Raw genomic sequence first — 18,013 nt, 5'->3', positions numbered from 1 at the left:
CAGCATAGGACATGATTCAAAAAGGTGATTTTGAAGTCAAAATCATCTCACACTATAAAAATGGTTTATTACAGAAACAGCAAGTTAGGGTAATTAATATCCATAAATTTTTTCCTTGACATTTCATGAGTCAATATACTATTAGTGATAAAAAAGTTACTTCAAGAGCTCTCATTAAGACAATTGTCATTAGGAAATGTCAAAAAGACAAAAGCCATTGAAACCTAGATATCTATTAACCCTCTTACGCCGAAGCGGTAAAAAAAAATTGTCTCCCGTGTGCCGGAGGTGTTTCAGAGTGAGCGCGGAAGTGGAAAAAATATTTTTTTCAAAAAATCACAGCGCGCTTAGTTTTCAAGATTAAGAGTTCATTTTTGGCTCCTTTTATTGTCATTGCCTGAAGTTTAGTATGCAACCATCAGAAATGAAAAAAATTATCATTATCATATATAAATAATGCGATATATGACAGCGCAAAAACGAAATTTCATATATAATTGTCTTCAAATCGTGCTGTGCGCAAAACGGTTAAAGGTAACAAGTTACTTTTTTTTCCGTTGTAATGTACACTAAATTGCGATCATTTTGGTATATAACACATTGTAAAACGATAAAAGCAACACACAGAAAATATTATCACAAAATAATGCATGAATTCGTAACACGCGGACGTAAACAAATATTTTTGTCAAAAATTCACCATAAATCTAAATATTGACCTAGAGACTTCCAATTTCTTTCAAAATAAAGACAAATGATTGAATATTACTATAATGTAAGAGTATTAGCTTACAATTGCAGTTTTCGACCATATCTGACGAGTTAAGGTTGACCGAATGTCAAATTTTTTTATATATTTTTTTTTATATGCAATTATTTCGGAAATAAAAAAAGCTACAACCTTCAAATATTTTTAGTTTTATTCTACATGAAATTGCGCACATTTTCATATATAAAACTCTATGAAATGCCTAATATGAAACGGAGCAAATATTCCGAGAATGGTACGTACGCATTTCGGAGATTTGTGGCAGAATCCGCGCGCGGAGGGAAGGAAAGATTATTTTAAAATTCACCATAAATCTAAATATTTTGCTAGAGACTTCAAATTTGTTTCAAGATGAAGATAAATGACTGAATATTACTAGACTGTAAGAGTTTTAGCTTACAATTGCGTTTTTTCGACCATTTTTTCGGTAGAGTCAAAGTTGACCGACGAGGTTTTTTTTCTATTTATGCGTGATTTATATGCAAATATTTCAAAAATGAGAAAAGCTACAACCTTCAATTATTTTTTGTTGTATTCTACATGAAATTGCGCACATTTTCACATATAAAACTTTATGTAACGGCTAATTGAAAATGGTGCAAACATTACCACAATCGCACGTATGATTTTTTCGGAAGAGTTACCGCGTGGACGTAAAGAAAATGTTATTTTTTCATAAATTCACCATAAATCAAAATATTGTGCTAGAGACTTCCAATTTGTTGAAAAATGAAGGTAAATACTTGAATATTACTAGAATATAAGCGTTTTAGCTTACAATTGCGTTTTTCGACCATTTCGGTAGAGTCAAAGTTGACCGAAGGTTGAAATTTTGGCAATTATCGTTATTAATATGAAAATATCTCAAAACTGGTAAAAGCTACAACCATGGGTTGTTTTTAGTTGTATTGTGCATGAAATTGCGCACATTTCCATATATAAAACTTTACATAACGGCTAATTTTAAAATGGTGCAAACATTACCACAATCGCATGTAACTGCTTTGACTCTGTGGCGTAACTGAGTCATTCTTCGAGTCTCGCCTATAAATAACCGCTCTGAGCAGCTCGCTTCTCACCCAGTGTCACAGTACCTTTCATTGCTACCAGATGTATGAGAATTTCGAAAAAAAATCTTAAAAAATCGCTGTATATATGCAAAAATAAACACGCAAAAACGATTCTGTCAAACTCAAGTCATACAGACGACGCAATTACGATGTCGTCATCATTTAAAAACCGCTATATCTTCATTATTTGTGAAAATAATTGGCTGAAACTTCTGGAAAGCATGCACGGCATGTTTCTGCATAGATACAAGTAATAACTCGATTTTTTATTTTTTCAAGTTGACATGTCATCCGCCATAGCGGACGGTCCCCTTAAAGGTTTCTTTGCAGAAGAAAGAACCCTCTTGGGGAGACAAGTGCTGGAACCTACTTGATTCCTCATAAGGATGGTAAAGTGGGCAAAACTGGAGTGGCTGGCTGGAAATGCAACAAAGTTGCTAAGAAATACTTAAAATAGAAGCATACAATGAGGGAGTTGGTTCCTGAACTACCACCTCCACCACAGGAGACCGGAAGGTTACAGTACAGAAGGGGTCTTATGCAGCAGGACCAAAACATCTGCAAACTGTTTCTTAGTAGTGTGAGCAAAAGACAGATCTTGTATAATGAGTGCAGGTGAAGTTGTATAACGAGTGCAGTTGAAGAAGACAGGCTATTGGCTGGCACCTAGCACATAGCGGTTGGCATCGAGCTCCCAGTAATCAGCACTGAGAGCTTGGGAGTTGGTGGTGGGGATTTGGAGACAGAAAACACAATGACTCTCAGCAGAATACCCTGGGCATTTGACAGGCTCCTATATGAACAGCATTTACTAGAGAGGGGCTAAGCACCCAAAACTGGCATTCTGAATGACAACACAGGTGAAAAACAGTCCAGGCTGTGCCTGAAACTGCAACCTAACCGAGAGCTTTCTAGTCCGCTTCGACGGAACACGAGAAATCTCACTGGTGTGACTCTTGAGAAAATGAGATTCGCCTGAAAACGCCACAAAAACAAAAACCAGCAGAAAAGAAGTGAGCTAACTCTGTTTTGTTGTTCCTATTATTCCCGATAGTGAGTAGGGTAGTCACCTACACAAAAATGATAGAATTACTACCACAAACTTCTAATTATAGCTGCCGTGCAAGTGGAAAAATGACAAATTTAAATTTGTAATCAATTAGTATTTTTCATAACTAACAAACCTTCAATCTTTACATTGGAATAAGTCTTCTAGCGCTGGCTGGAAACTGGTAAAATTTATTTTTAAAAAAGTGTATGCAAGGAACTATTGGCAACTGTGCTTGATCACGATCTACGTGGGATCTCCCACAATGCCTTCAGCATCTTGTGATCGCACCAGTTACTTTCTTACCGTTTTACCTTTAAGAGAGGATGCATTTTGCTCTCTGTCCTTTTAAAGCAGGCTAAGTTTGCCTGCTTTTTAATTTTTTGTGTTACAGTGTGTGTTTGATGTTGGTTTGTGCAGGTATTGGGATATCACAGATCATTTTACCTCCCTGAGAGAGTTCTGCATGATCTCACAAAAAACATAGGAAATGGTCAGGTATTAGTGGGTTCCCTTGTTCAAGATTCTTAACAACAGTATCCACGGATCCACCCCCGTGCAGTAAGTACAGAGAAAATGTATGTACAATTACTAATCCTTGTTCTGTGTATCATTTTTGGTTGGTGGAACAATGGAAAAAGGTTTACGAGAAGTGTCACAGGAGAAGGGAGACACTGCCATCTTTGGATGAGGAAGAGCCTTAATTTTCTTTTGTTCTGCATAATCGTGATGCTGATCCATATGTTTCTCCGCCTATGCTAAGAGCTTCCCATTCCCCGTTGAGTTCACGTAATTACTCCTTAAGTTACTTATATGAAAACAGCAGCTCAATAATAACAGTTATAATCTTCAAAATAACAATTTATAAGGTTCCACTGTTTTCTACATTATTACCACAAAAACACTGCCAATTTATTAGAACAAACACATTTCCTAGAACAAAATAAAGTAATAAAGTCCTGGGTGTGTGAAAATCTACTTACTATTGCCAAGAGGAAAAAAGTGAATATGACTTGCCTCTTTCTGACTACAGGTTTTGGGCCAGAACTTGAGTAGGCCCTTGATCACAGGCTCAGTGAGTGTGGGGTCTTTTTCTAAGAACTGTACCACACAATAGGCCAGCTGTGCATGGTACAGACTTAAACACTTGACTTTGTGCAGTGGTATCAGCACCTTAATTAAAAATTGTTTATGTTCAGCCTTCAGTGGCAGAGCAAACCCATTGATTATACTGAAAAAGAAAAGAGTATTAAAAACCAGGAAGAGGAGAAAACTAAAATTCTCTGTGCTGTTAGAATTCTGATTATTCTATTCATGCCAACCAAACATCATTTCAGCCCCTAATCGGTCCCCTTCATATCTTAAATCTAGCCTAACTATACATGACAGCTAAAATGATTGCACATTTCTAAGAATAGTTAATTGATAACAACTAAGCTGCTATTTTTACAGTTTTTACTTCATAAACTGCAATATTTAAGAGAATACAACTGCCTAGTACAAGAACATACTTTCTTCATGACCACTGATATCCCTTAGCAAAGAACTTGGTTGCCTTACATCATCTTCAATTATATCCACCTAAAACATCTTCCAGTGCTAAACCCTTTGCAACATCCTCCTTCACTTTAATCACACAACCAAATGGACTGCCTCCCTCTCTACCTTCTACCCATTAACAGGTTCCATCCAAGGGCTATTCACTCCTTCGACCTCACTCATCTGGTCCAGCCTCTACTGCAGCCCACTCTCCAAAATAAACTCTAGCTTCTACTCCTCCTTCCTTAATGCCCATATTTTTTAACCTAACATCACCTATGGACTGATTATTACTCTACAAATATATCTTTGTTTTCAATTTCTTTGGCATTCTTTTCTCACTCAAAACCTCTGTCATTTCCCTCCATTTCCTCCAGTCTGCTTTTAATAATTTTCTAACCTTAGTTTCAAGTGGATCCTAAGTACATGAACACCCTCTGCTCTCTGCAAAGTGCTTGCCAATATAAAAATCAAGAGCAAGATCTGAGAAGGAATACATAAATAATCGAGACTTACTTGGCTGTCACTCATTTATCCTTAGAGTTAGCACTTGATTATTCAAATCATGCATCTTGCGTAATTAATGCAAACATGGTACAGATTTGATTGATATTAGAACATACATAGTGCCTTCTCCTGGACCCCTTCTCCAAAAGTTTTTCAACATTTCAGGAATAAGTAGGGACACAAAGAATGCTGGCCAGCACTAACAAATCTGCATTCAGTCACTGACATAAATTATCCAACCTAATGATCAATACTTTCTATTCAACTTTGATTTTAAATTCTCTGATTCTTTATAACCTGTCACTAAAACCTAAGTTCCTAGTAACAAAAATCAATGCAAAGATGAAATTCTAAACCAATTATCAAGACCAAATGTATAAAATAATCTATCATAAATTCAGATATGATCAAATCTATGGAACACTGTTTTTAAGTTTAATTTGTTTATATAACACACACACCAATAAATGCTAACTCACACACCTAGTAGTACTGGAAAACCTGTTAATAAGCATCTAACACCAACATAAAGGGCATTTATGCAAATGACATCTTAAGGTTAAATCCTATTTCAAAATCAAATCATTATTTAATGGCATCCAAAATGCATTCTACCCAAGTCTTGGGAAATCCCAGCAAACAATTGAATAATTATATACTCAAGTAGGTATGCAACTTACACATGAGGTCTGTCTTAAAATATGGATATATTTATTTATTCAGCTCTGAATAATTCAAGGAATGGACACTAACAGAAATCCAGTGCTGAGCTAACAATCCTAACACAAAATATATATAAAAATAGAACTTATCTTTTATTGGAAAAGTTGATAGAAATATGCCTTAGACTTACCTTCCCAAAATTTCTAATAATTCCCCTACACCATTGAAGTGTTCCGTTTCATACACAAATCTGGAAAATACAACCAACAAAAATATGCTTAAAACTTTCCACACAGAAAAAAATCATAAGTAGGTAACTTTTAGATCAGATATACTATAAAGTAAAAGTATTTATCATTAATTCTGTGATACAATTTCTCAATGTCTACAGACAATGAAATTGGTTCATTTCCAGTTTTTCAAATAAGTTAGTTTGAAGTTTAGAAGGTGAATATGCAACAAACAAAAAATTATTTCAACGGCTATATCTTTTCTTGAAATACAGGAAAGCTGACTTCAGATGTTTAAAAGGACGGCTACTATTCCATTTACTGTCATACTTGACTCAAATGTTCTTATAGTAAACAGGAATTCTCCATTTACGTTATGAAGATAAAATTAGTTAGGGATAAGGGTTCATGTAACTAAGAGGAAGAGGATGAATAACTAGTACCACAAAACCTGCCACAACTAGACCTGATGAGAATTGTCCAAATATCTGTGCCACATATATAAGATAAAATCACATGATGGAGACCTGCCAAGGTCAAAAGCTTGCTCTAATTATAACAGAGCTCCTCGTTAAATTTAACATCAAGAGGAGGAGGGCTGCCTCCCTGAAGACAAGCAGTCTAGCCTAGAGGATCAACTCCAGATGTAAGAAAAACCTCTTCAGGTGAGGAATGGGTGAGGTGGTGGTTGTTATGAATACTGCTGTAGCTACCCCTTTCAAAAAAGAAAAGAATGTGCCAAAATCTGAGTTTGCTTGAGAAAGTCAAGTCAAAGCAACAACACATGCTGCCAAACAGAAGAGCAGTAATTAAAACCTCTAAAGAATACTGGAGGAGTGGACACTTGGACAATATACAAGGTTAGAATACACAGCTAAGATATCCTAAAAAAAAAAAAAAAAAAAAAAAAAAAAAAAAAAAATTATTATCTAGAGGAGTACACAAAGCCCCTGTGATCTCTTATCAGTTGCCTAAAAGGCAAGCTCAAGTTTTCTGGAAGGAGGCATTACACAAATAAGGTGAGCAAGAGCTGGGATTGAGTCCGGGAAAGCCAGGAGATGACCGCATACAGTGAACCCTTGAAAGAGGTCAAGTAGTTGACAATTGGGGTCAGTGAATCTGACATATTCAAAACATTTACTTCATTATTATCCCTTTCAGTCACTAAACCTTTGCAGTCCTGTTGGTCTGACCCCAAAGCTGTAATTAGCAATATTTCACTATGCTGTATCTGGAATTACTCACTAGCTATGACCCTACTTGGAATTTCTTGAGCCATGTTCAAAAAGACCAATATGAAAAAACAAAAGGTCAAAATGGTGAGCTGGCAATCAAGGAAAATTAACACTCCAAAATATCATAACTACAGGTCCAGGTTTCACTAGATGACTTTTGAAAAGTCACGACTAACCTTCAAGGTCAAGTACATTAGCTGAAATACGAGAAAACTACAAATATAACAGATAAAATGAAAATAAATCAAGAAAAGTAATAATTGGAAACTGCTGGTGCTAAAGCCAGCATGGCGTGAGGAACAAATGTCTTGACTGTAAGAAAAACAAATTATGACTGTGGATGGTTGGACAGCCAATATCTGACTGACTGCCAATGCCTTTGGTACTTACCTATAAAATCAAAATCCTCCTTCGAATATCTTTGTCTAGGAGAATTTTGGAACAAATTTCCCACTAAATATAATGGGATTTTTTGTACAACAAAATTATTTTAATTCCTGATTCCGCTGCAACACAGAAGTGGAATCTTCAATACTTCACTTCCTCCTGTGTTTGTTTGTTTGTTTGTACAAACAAACAAACACTCATGTGAGACTCCTCAGTCTGTGTAATCAATATCACGCTATGACCGATATACTTCCCTATAAAACAACAATGTAAAAAGAAAATCTTACCTAAGGAAAATATTGTTTATCTGTTTTCTGATAAATGCTCTAAGTCCCAAGAATTTTCCATATATCCTGTGGAGAACAGTTTTCAGGAAATCTCTTTCCCTTGGATCTTCACTGTCAAACAATTCCAATAGCTGAAAATGGAATAATAATAATTTAGAGAACTTTAGAAAAATCACAATTTGTCAAAAATTGTATTTTTCCTAACTATACAAACCTGAGGTTCTTTAACAATACGCTGTAAATACATTCCTATTGTTAAAGGACTGAAAAGTTTGTATTACGTATCAGAACAAACAATATCTATTTAATAAAAAATAATCTAAAACACTAATCACCTTGAATCTTCTAAAACTGTCACAAGCATCAGTTTATTAAGAAGCTACCAGAACAACAGGGAACTACAATTCTTGGCTCTCATAGGAGTGGCATCATTACCAGATATGCCTAATTTTCATATCTTATTTCAAACAAATTTATTCATAAAAGTGTTTGAAAGAGTAAAACAATTATATATATACAGAACTCATTACCTGGTTATCTTTAAAGGGCAGGCCATCTCTTCAAGACTTTTTCGTGAAAAACTACTCATGATTTCAGAGTTATACTACCCAAAGAGAGGGAAAAAATAAAACCCTTGCCTGTATCTCTAACTGGTTCATTACCAAAGCAAAAATCAGTTTGCATGCATTCAGAAAGGAAGAAAAGGAGGGACCTACTTCTAAGCCAATGGCATACTCAATACAAAGTTGGTTTTCTATATTACTATTACGTAGTGCATGAAATAAAATATACTTGACATTCCTTCTTTTTTAAGGGTCAATGTACATCTCCAAATATGAATACTGTCCTAAAGAAATGACTATTATCTTGTAAAAGGCTAGGAAAACAAACCTTACTCAATAAGACAGAAGAAACTAAGAAATAATATGCAAATACTATGGTAAGTATATGAAATAAAAAAAGGGCGAATAGTTCAAATAAGCTACAAGAAGGCACTATCATCAACTAAATATATGATTTTGTCCTACCCAAGTCTTAGATGGGTTCCCTTTTAAAAGGCCAACATATTAGACTCTAGTTAGGCAATTGTAATTCATTCAAATGGAAGCATGAAATGTTACAATCTCTTTAGTTTAATATTATAATACAAATCTTCCAAGTCTACTATTACTTACTTGTAAAACAAATTTCTGATCTATTACTCTCTTGCCAATGGCTGGCTGGAAGTCTGGACTTTCTAAGAAGCGGAGGAAGAACTCGTACACCAGCTGTAGGTGTGGCCACGAAGCCTCTAACGTTGGATCATCTTCCTCAGGGTCAAAGTCAGGGTTGTCCGAAGGAGGAAGTGTACGAAACAAATTACAAGCAATCTAGAAGAGAGAAAATTTACCGTAAAAAAAAGGGCTTATACTTTATATACCTTCAATTTAAAAGAAATCTGGTAGTCATACAGTATTGACCTTAAGTTGCATAACCACTTTTCAATCAAGGCGCCACCTCACCACTGAAAAATACTCAATACATAAAAGGATGACAGCTAGTATTCTAATAATCATGGAGTATATAATCAAATACAATTTTTGATTCCTAATGCATTGCAAAGCTCACACTGGCCTTTAGATGACCATGCATCTGAGAAACTACCATCATAACCTGTTTTTCGTCTCGTCCTTTTGAAATCACAATGCTTGAGCAAACATCATCAAATTCATGTCTGACTACTATATATATAATATAAATTTATTAAAATCTGTTATTTATACATTACAGACAATCTGTAGGAAATAGGCTTCACATTCAACTATCACAAAATCCTAGAGGCAATTGTAGACTAACATAAGGCACCCAATAGAGGAACGAAGCAATTGTAAAATTGCTGGGCAGATACACCAGTAAACACCCACTACAGGTGGCCCTCGGCTAGCGGCAGGGGTTCCGTTCCTGGCCGTCGACGCTAGGTGATTTTCGATGCTAAGCGATTTTAAAGCCTACGACCGCTGCACACCTTCTTTCAAAATTCTAGACCAGTTAATAGCGCCCTAGACCAGTCAAACGGCTCCTTAATCCCACGATGGCGCAATAAGTAAAATTATACTATTTACGCAGTATAGATATATAGAATTTACTATACAGTACATTATAGTATTATAAATACGTACTGTAAAGCGAAAAAAGCCTAGCTTTAATCCTTTGGGTGTCTAGAGTATGTAAAGATATAATAAGGTTTTATACAGTGTACCGGTAGCTGCAGTGTTCAAGTCAGATAATTCGTCTTATGATAATCCGATTTTATGAGAGACCAAATAACAATAGCCTAACTAACTTTATCCCATCTTCTAGTTACATAAGTGCAAAAACAGCAGGAGAGAATGAGGAAAGTATGGTTTTAACGTTATACTCGTTGAACAACCGAACGTGAAAAGACTTTTTTTTTTTCTAAGTACAACAGAATTCTATAACATCCGTTTGGCTTTTATTTCAATCATCGTACTACAGTACACTATTACCGTAGTTGTTATAAATGACGTTATGTGCTATAGATCAAAGATCAATCAGGAAATATACTGTTAAATTTAAACCTAATTATAACTGAAGCTGAGAAAACTGTTCAAGCTGCTAATGGCTATTATTGTGTATCGGCATCAAGGATAAAACTCCAGTAAACGTATGCCATCAAACACAACCGTAGATAAAATTGAGATAAAATCATCTTAATCAAAACTACTGGGCTTGCAAGAATACATTTTACTGTTGGTTTCACGCCGATATAAGATAAATAGCGTTAAGTTTGTATTACGATGATATAAAAGAAAATTGCGAACGGAATCACATAATTTTTTTACGCAATAAACATGCCGCCAACGTAATCTGTTTAAAGAAAAAGTTCACAATCACAACGAGACATATTCAATTCTTATTTCCACCTAAAAACACGTCGTACTATAAGGAAAAATAACGTTATCTCATATACGTCAAGTATCTAGATATTCGTTTATGCCAACTAGAAGCAAGAAAATTAGCTCGGAATTGCGCTAAAAATGCCGAAACAAACTCGTGTTCGCTGTCAGCTGATTTGAAACCAAAGCATTGGCTGCTCCACAGAATACTAGCTTAGATTTGCAGTAGTATTTTATAATACAATATGTAATATGAGAATACATACAATATTATTGGATACAGTGAAGTAATTTATGGATTTATGGAAAATATTCATAAATAATAAAATAACACCATGCATTTTTCGGAACAGTGGCGGACAAGAACGAACATGAAAAAACATCCTCTCACAACATGGAGGGTAGTTACGAAAGCTGCCTTAATTTGTATCATATGTACAAAAATAAAAATTCCCTATACGTAATATATTTTCATACACATTTTAAACATAAGAGCATGAACATTTATAAAATCAACACATCGATCGCTAAATTTGCATTCTTTTTCAACTCTATATATTTGGAAGAGCGGCAGGCAGCTGGTTACAAGAACAAACATGAAAAAACATCGTATTAGATAACGTGAAGGGCAGTTTCAAAAGCCGCCTTAGTATCATATTTCTGCGCAGAATTAAAAAATACCCTATACATAATACATTTGCATACACATTTCAAACATAAAACCATGAACATTTATAAATCGACACATCCATAGCTAAATTTGCACTCATTTAACTCTATATTTTCAGCATAGAACAGCTCTGACTATTTTCAGCATAGAACAGCTCTGACTATTTTCAGCATAGAACAGCTCTGACTATTTTCGGCATAGAACAGCGTCAGAGGCATATATTTTACCCTAATACCTAAGTAATAACTCTCGATACAATTTTCCAATATAATTTGCATAACCTTTATGAGCTAACGGTATTTCTACAAATGTATGTACTCGTTAGACATAACGGCGCTAGCGGCGCTGTTGACAGAAAATTGTGCCGAAAAATACCTTAAAATGCCTTATTTTTTAATGAATATTTTCTACGACAGCCGTAAAACCGATTTGCCGTTGAACGATAGCGCTGTTAACCGCGGGCCGCATGTACTTTAGAAAGGCAAAGGAATTTTCCATTCCGTGTTGGAAAAAACTATTGCACTATTCTTTCCATCACTCGAATTGTTTGTGACACCTTTAATGCAGTTAAATGTTATATCTTTATGTACAAAGAGGTATAGCACTCAACTGCACTATATGGAAAATGTGCAAATGCCAGAGCACAGTGTGCTCATGGATGTGTGGAGCAAAGATCAAACTGTTTGGTTGGGAGGGAAAAAGGATTATTGATCAGAAGGGGGAGGGGACAGAATGGAGTGTTATATGTTCAATCAGTATTCTATGGTTGAATATGTAAATAAGAGGGGATTCTAGTCAAGATGTATTGCAGTTACGCTCAACATTGCTGGTAATATAATTGTTTGCTCTATTTTCTTGATACATTTGCACATACACATACATTACAGACAACAATACCATTGGATAGCTTAACCATGAATAATACAATGTTCTGGCAGTATACTGAAGTTCTTGGACGAGACTTGTTAAAGTACCATATTTTTTTTCCTGCATATTCAGTTAAAAAGACACCATGAATAATGCTTATCTCTGAATTCTGTATATTGTTTCCTGACCTGCCCAACGTTATGCTAGGATTGTACATTCTCATAGGCTACCCAAAATCTGACTATGATTTTGGGGTAGCCTAGAGACTGCTTTGCATAAGTTAATATAGTCACTATTCCTATGACAACACTTTTGAACATATATTTGCACTTTCTTGGACTTATTATTATTGTGAAAGATGACAGGAAAATTTCACTGGGTGGGAGGCCTAATATTGGCAGCTTCTGATCCTCATCTTATTTGGCACTGTTTTGAAGTGGTGCACTTCTGTGACACCGATTCTCACACTCTAGCAGATATGTCAGCAATCGGAATATTTAGACATTTTCCTCTATCAAGTACAAACTATGATGTTACACCCTAGCCCTCCAGAATTTCAATCTTGCATTCTATTATATTTAGCAAATCAGAATCTATTAAAGATAGTAAGCCAAAGGCAAAGGACTGGGACCTATGAGGTCATTCAGTGCTGAAAGGGAAATTGAGAAAACGGAGGTTTGAAAGGTGTAATGGGAGGAAAACCTCACAGTTACACTAGCCCTCTTACGCCGAAGCCCTAAAAATCAAAACCTCTCCTGTATGCCGGCGCCGGTTTGGAGTGAGCGTGGAAGCGGAAAAAATAATTTTTTCAAAAAATCACAGCGCGCTTAGTTTTGAAGATTAAGAGTTCATTTTTGGCTCATTTTTTTTTCATTGCCTGAAGTTTAGTATGCAATCATCAGAAATGAAAAATAATATCATTATCATATGTAAATAATGCGATATATGGTAGCGAAAAAAAAAAAAAAATCATAGATAATTGTATTCAAATCACGCTGTGCAAAAAACGGTCAAAGCTAAAGAGTTAATTTTTTTTTTTCGTTGTATTGTACACTAAATTGCAATCCTTTTGATATATAATACATAGTAAAACAGTAAAAGCAACACCGGAAAAATATTATCACAAAATGATGTACGAATTCGTAACGCGCGGACGTAAAAAAATGTTTTCAAAAATTCACCGTAATTCTAAATAATGTTCTAGAGACTTCCAATTTGTTTCAAAATTAAGACAAATGATTGAATATTACGATACTGTAAGAGTTTTAGATTAGAATTGCAGATTTCGACCATTTCGGACGAGTTAAATTTGACCGATTGTCGAAATTTTTATATATATATTTATTTATATGCACATATTTCGGAGATGGAAAAAGCTACAACCTTCAATTATTTTTTATTGTATTCTTCATGAATTTGCGCACATTTTAATATATGAAACTCTATTAAAAGGCTAATATGAAAAGGAGCAAATATTAGGATAATGCGATGTACGTATTTCGGAGACTTGCGGCCGGGAATCGGCGCGCGGAGTGAAGGTAAATATATTTTTCAAAAATTCACCATAAATCACAATATTGTTCTAGACACTTCAAATTTGTTTCAAAATGAAGAAAAATGACGGAATATTACTAGGCCGTAAGAGTTTTAGCTTACAATTGCGTTTTTCAACTATTTCGGTAGAGTCAAATTTGACCGAACGTGGTTTTTTTTCTATTTATCGTGATTTATATGCAAATATTTCGAAAAAAGAGAAAAGCTACAACCTTCAATCATTTTTAGTTGTATTCTACATGAAATTGCGCACATTTTCATATATAAAACTTTATATAACAGCTAATTTTAAATGGTGCAAACATTTCGACAATCGCACAAAAAAATTCTGAGTTACCGCGCGAACGTAAGGAAAATGTTTTTTTTTTTTTTTTTCATAAATTCACCATAAATCGAAATATTGTGCTAGAGACTTCCAAGTCGTTGCAAAATGAAGGTAAATGATTGAATATTACTAGAATATAAGAGTTTTAGCTTACAATTGCGTTTTTCGACCATTTCGGTAGTCAAAGTTGACCGAAAGTTGAAATTTTTGCACTTAACGTTATTTATATGAAAATATTTCGAAACTGATAAAAGCTACAACCATGGGTTGTTTTTAGTTGTATTGTGCATGAAATTGCGCACATTTCCATATATAAAACTTTATGTAACGGCAAATTTAAAAGGGTGCAAACATTAGGACAATTGCACGAAAAAATTTATCGGAAGAGTTATCGCACGAACGTGAGGAAAAAGTTTTTTCATAAATTCACCATAAATCGAAATATTGTGCTAGAGACGTCCAATTTGTTGCAAAATGAAGGCAAATGATTGAATATTGCTATAATATAAGAATTTTATCTTACAATTGCGTTTCTCGACCATTTCTGTAGAGTCAAAGTTGACCGAAGGTTGAAATTTTTGCACTTATCGTTATTTATATGAAAATATTTCAAAACTGATAAAAGCTACAATCATGAGTATTTTTTGTTGTATTTTACATGAAATTGCGCACATTTTCATATATAATACTTCATGTAAAGGATAATTTAAAATGGTGCAAAAATTATGTCAAAGTGACGAAATAATTTCCGAGATGTGTCACTGATACTTTTTAGTGCGATAAGAAAGAAATTCGCGCTTGCGCGCCTGCGTAGCGATTGTAAACAAAACAACGCCTTGATTCGTGAACTCCCAGCATCCCCAAAGGCGCATGATACAAAAGTTTTCGGCTGGTAGGCCTAAAAGTATTTTTCCGCGAATTTTAAAAAAAACTTTTTTGAGCCGACGTATGATACGTCCAATCGGCATACGGGAGACATTTTGACTCGACATTTAATACGTCCAATCGGCGTAAGAGGGTTAAGAAACAATTGTTAAAGTGTGTGGTAAGTTTGATGAAAGAAAAAAATATGAACAGATGTACAGTAATACACTGGGCCACCGCATTCGTGTTCTCCGGATTCATGGACTCACGCATTTGTGGATTTCTCTCTGGAACATATCCCCCCATTATTCGTGGGAAACTCGCCTATTCATGGTATTTTTCTATGAAAAATACGTATCCACAAATTCCTGGCTCTTTATCAATTTCATCATAAAATGTACTTGTGATGAAACTATTAAAAACACCAGGTACACTTATTTTTAGTGGGTTTTTCTTTTGTTTCAACTAACAAAATAGGCCATTTTCAGCAATTTTTAGGGGTTCCTACTATTTTCAGGGGGTCTGGTTCGCATCCCCCACAAAAACAGGGGGAACACTGTAACATGAAGTTACAGGAAGTTAGGTTCCAGACCCCATGGCGCTAAAGGAAGTTTTTCGCACGTTTGACACAGTCTCTAAAAATGCTAATAAATGCTAACTTCTAGTCTGAACACTAAATATGACCCTAATCACGCTCCCTAACTATTAAGCTTTAGATGGTAGACGTAAAAATAGTTACAGTAACTACTTCGTATTTACGTATAATAAAGTTACCCCTAATTCATGGGATGCCATTTTCTTTTTCCCTCACAGAGTAAAAATTTTCTTTGCATTAATAGGTGGTAAACTCCATAAGTTAGTCATAACGAAGGGATGCAATTCAGTAAGATAAGGAAAACATGTATGTACGTACATAATGTTCACAGAGGGTGAAGGGAAAATTCAATCAATTTAAAATCATGTACTAGTGTGAGGGTAAAGATGACTGCACAGCATTTTTCTTTCAGGTTAACCAAGTGTAATTTTCACAGAACAACACTAATACGTACAACTCTATATTTTAGTTCGTTAACGAATTCATATTATCAAACCAGCCTGAATGAACAGCATCATCTCCAGGTCATGTGAGGTAAAACTCTGGAGGGGGATCATCTTTTAAGCCAAGTATATCCTAGTTTTACCAGACCACTTGAGCTGATTAACAGCTATCCTAAGGTTGGCCCAAGGATTAGATATTTTTACGCATCTAGGAACCAATTGGTCACCTAGCTACGGGACCTACAGCTTACTGCGGGATCCAAACCACATTATATGGAGAAATGAATTTCTATCACCAGGAATACGTTCCTTTGATTCCACGTTGGCTGAGCCAAGAATCAAACTTCGGACCACCAGATTGGTAGCCAAGTGCAAAAAACACTCGTACAAGGAGGAGACTGGTATCATCTTTAAAACGTGCAAATGGGATCACATCTTGTGAAAGTACATTACCTGTAAGTGCTGTAATTACATGTAACATAATACTACATGGATTTCATGAGCACTTTTCTCTGAAGTTAAGAGTGTAATTTTCACAGAGTGAACATACTACAATGCGAATTACTTACTGCCTTTCAATATTATATTTTCTAAAACATAAATAGTATACACAAAATTTCCATAGCAATTTTACATTTAAAAGCATGAAATCTTACATTAACTGTAGAATAGTACTAGTACGTATACATACTTCAGAAATTAAAGGGATATTTTTGAAAAATGCAGTCACTTTGTGAATGGGTATCGATCTTGTAAAAGTATAGTACGTATACACAACTGTTGGTGCTGTAATCATCTTTGTATCATATTCATGAATGTACAAAAATAAAAATAATACATTTTTAAAAGAGATTTTACACATCAAAGCTTTAAAACATAAATTTACATAATAAATCAAACAAACACTTTTGCAGAGTTTTGCAGTGTTTCTAGAGGATTTGCAAACATTCGCACTATCGTGAAGAACTTGCGTATGATAATCAGTTAGGTTCCAATAAAAAGTTCGCCCTATTGTGAATTTGCGCAACTCAAATCACGTAAGTTTGGGATACGTACTACTGTACAGTAAAAAGGATGAAAGACACTGCAGCTAGGGGCTGAAGGGACAATGCAAAGGGCATTAAGTAATGCCTACAGTTCACCACTGAATGTGCACTGAGAGCACTACTGCCCTACAGGAAAACCTGTTTAAAGTTAATTTTTATCTTGTATCTTTTTACACACATTTTAATAGGCATTTATGAAAATATAATGGCAAGATAGAATCCTGTAATTTAAATACAGGATAATTTTCTGTGTATTTTGTAAAATAACCTGTTTATGCTATCTTCTTTGTTTCTTTGAAAATTACTCCTTCCCACTAATGTTTATATTTTCTTAAATATAAAAGCAGATTACAATACAATACAATACCACTATAAAATAAATAGTAAATAAATTTGTTAAATTACATGTGAGAACTCCTGCACTCATTATCTCATTAATGACAGCATCAAGCAGTAACATACCATTCGGATAATCTCCGGGTAGACTGGTTCAGTAAGGACTCCACGACCAGCTGTTATATAATCGACAAGTTCATTGAGAGTGCTACGTTTCATCTCCTTTCCCTTCAAGTCGGCCACAGGGTCAAGGAAATCGAAGCCGACACAGCATTGTCGGAGCTTCCGAAGGAAGAGATCTTCTTGCTCTGACCCTGGTACATCTGAAATCATTGAGGTATTTGTGTTAGTTCAAGCAATGGTTTTATATTGAGCAAGCAAAGCTTTACATATTTGTTTCACAGATACTTAGCCTTTCCTTTTATGTCTCTTAGATGAGTTAGAGAGTGCACATATAATATGTTATAGCTATTGTAAGGAGGAATTTCTACTGCTGCGAAGCAGACACACACCAACTAGAGACAAGAGATACTTACAGAAGACCTTATCTACATGTGGCGCACCCTGTATCTCATACTTACAGGATCCATTTGCTTTTTTACTCTACACCAAAATATGGAAGTAATACAAACACATGGAGAGGACTCAGTCATTATCACTATAAATAATAAAAAGTTTAAC

General features: G+C 35.0%; 1 protein-coding gene across 1 annotated transcript in view; it reads right to left on the bottom strand.

Moving 5' to 3' along the window:
- LOC135223845 (serine/threonine-protein phosphatase 2A 56 kDa regulatory subunit epsilon isoform-like) overlaps positions 1–18,013 on the bottom strand; it is a 61,591-nt gene that overhangs the window by 11,735 nt on the left and 31,843 nt on the right. Inside the window, exons 2-6 of the mRNA XM_064262729.1 lie at positions 17,459–17,655; positions 8,911–9,105; positions 7,736–7,866; positions 5,787–5,846; positions 3,905–4,118 (exon numbers count right to left, since the gene is read on the bottom strand). Of these exons, the coding sequence (XP_064118799.1) occupies positions 3,905–4,118; positions 5,787–5,846; positions 7,736–7,866; positions 8,911–9,105; positions 17,459–17,655 (797 nt within the window). The remainder of the gene's footprint in view (positions 1–3,904; positions 4,119–5,786; positions 5,847–7,735; positions 7,867–8,910; positions 9,106–17,458; positions 17,656–18,013) is intronic.

Source organism: Macrobrachium nipponense, chromosome 10 (genome assembly GCF_015104395.2).
Source record: "Macrobrachium nipponense isolate FS-2020 chromosome 10, ASM1510439v2, whole genome shotgun sequence".
In the NCBI taxonomy this organism is placed as follows: Eukaryota; Metazoa; Arthropoda; class Malacostraca; order Decapoda; family Palaemonidae; genus Macrobrachium; species Macrobrachium nipponense.
Note: the sequence above shows the minus strand (reverse complement) of the source record. Positions and strands in the feature narration are given on the sequence as shown.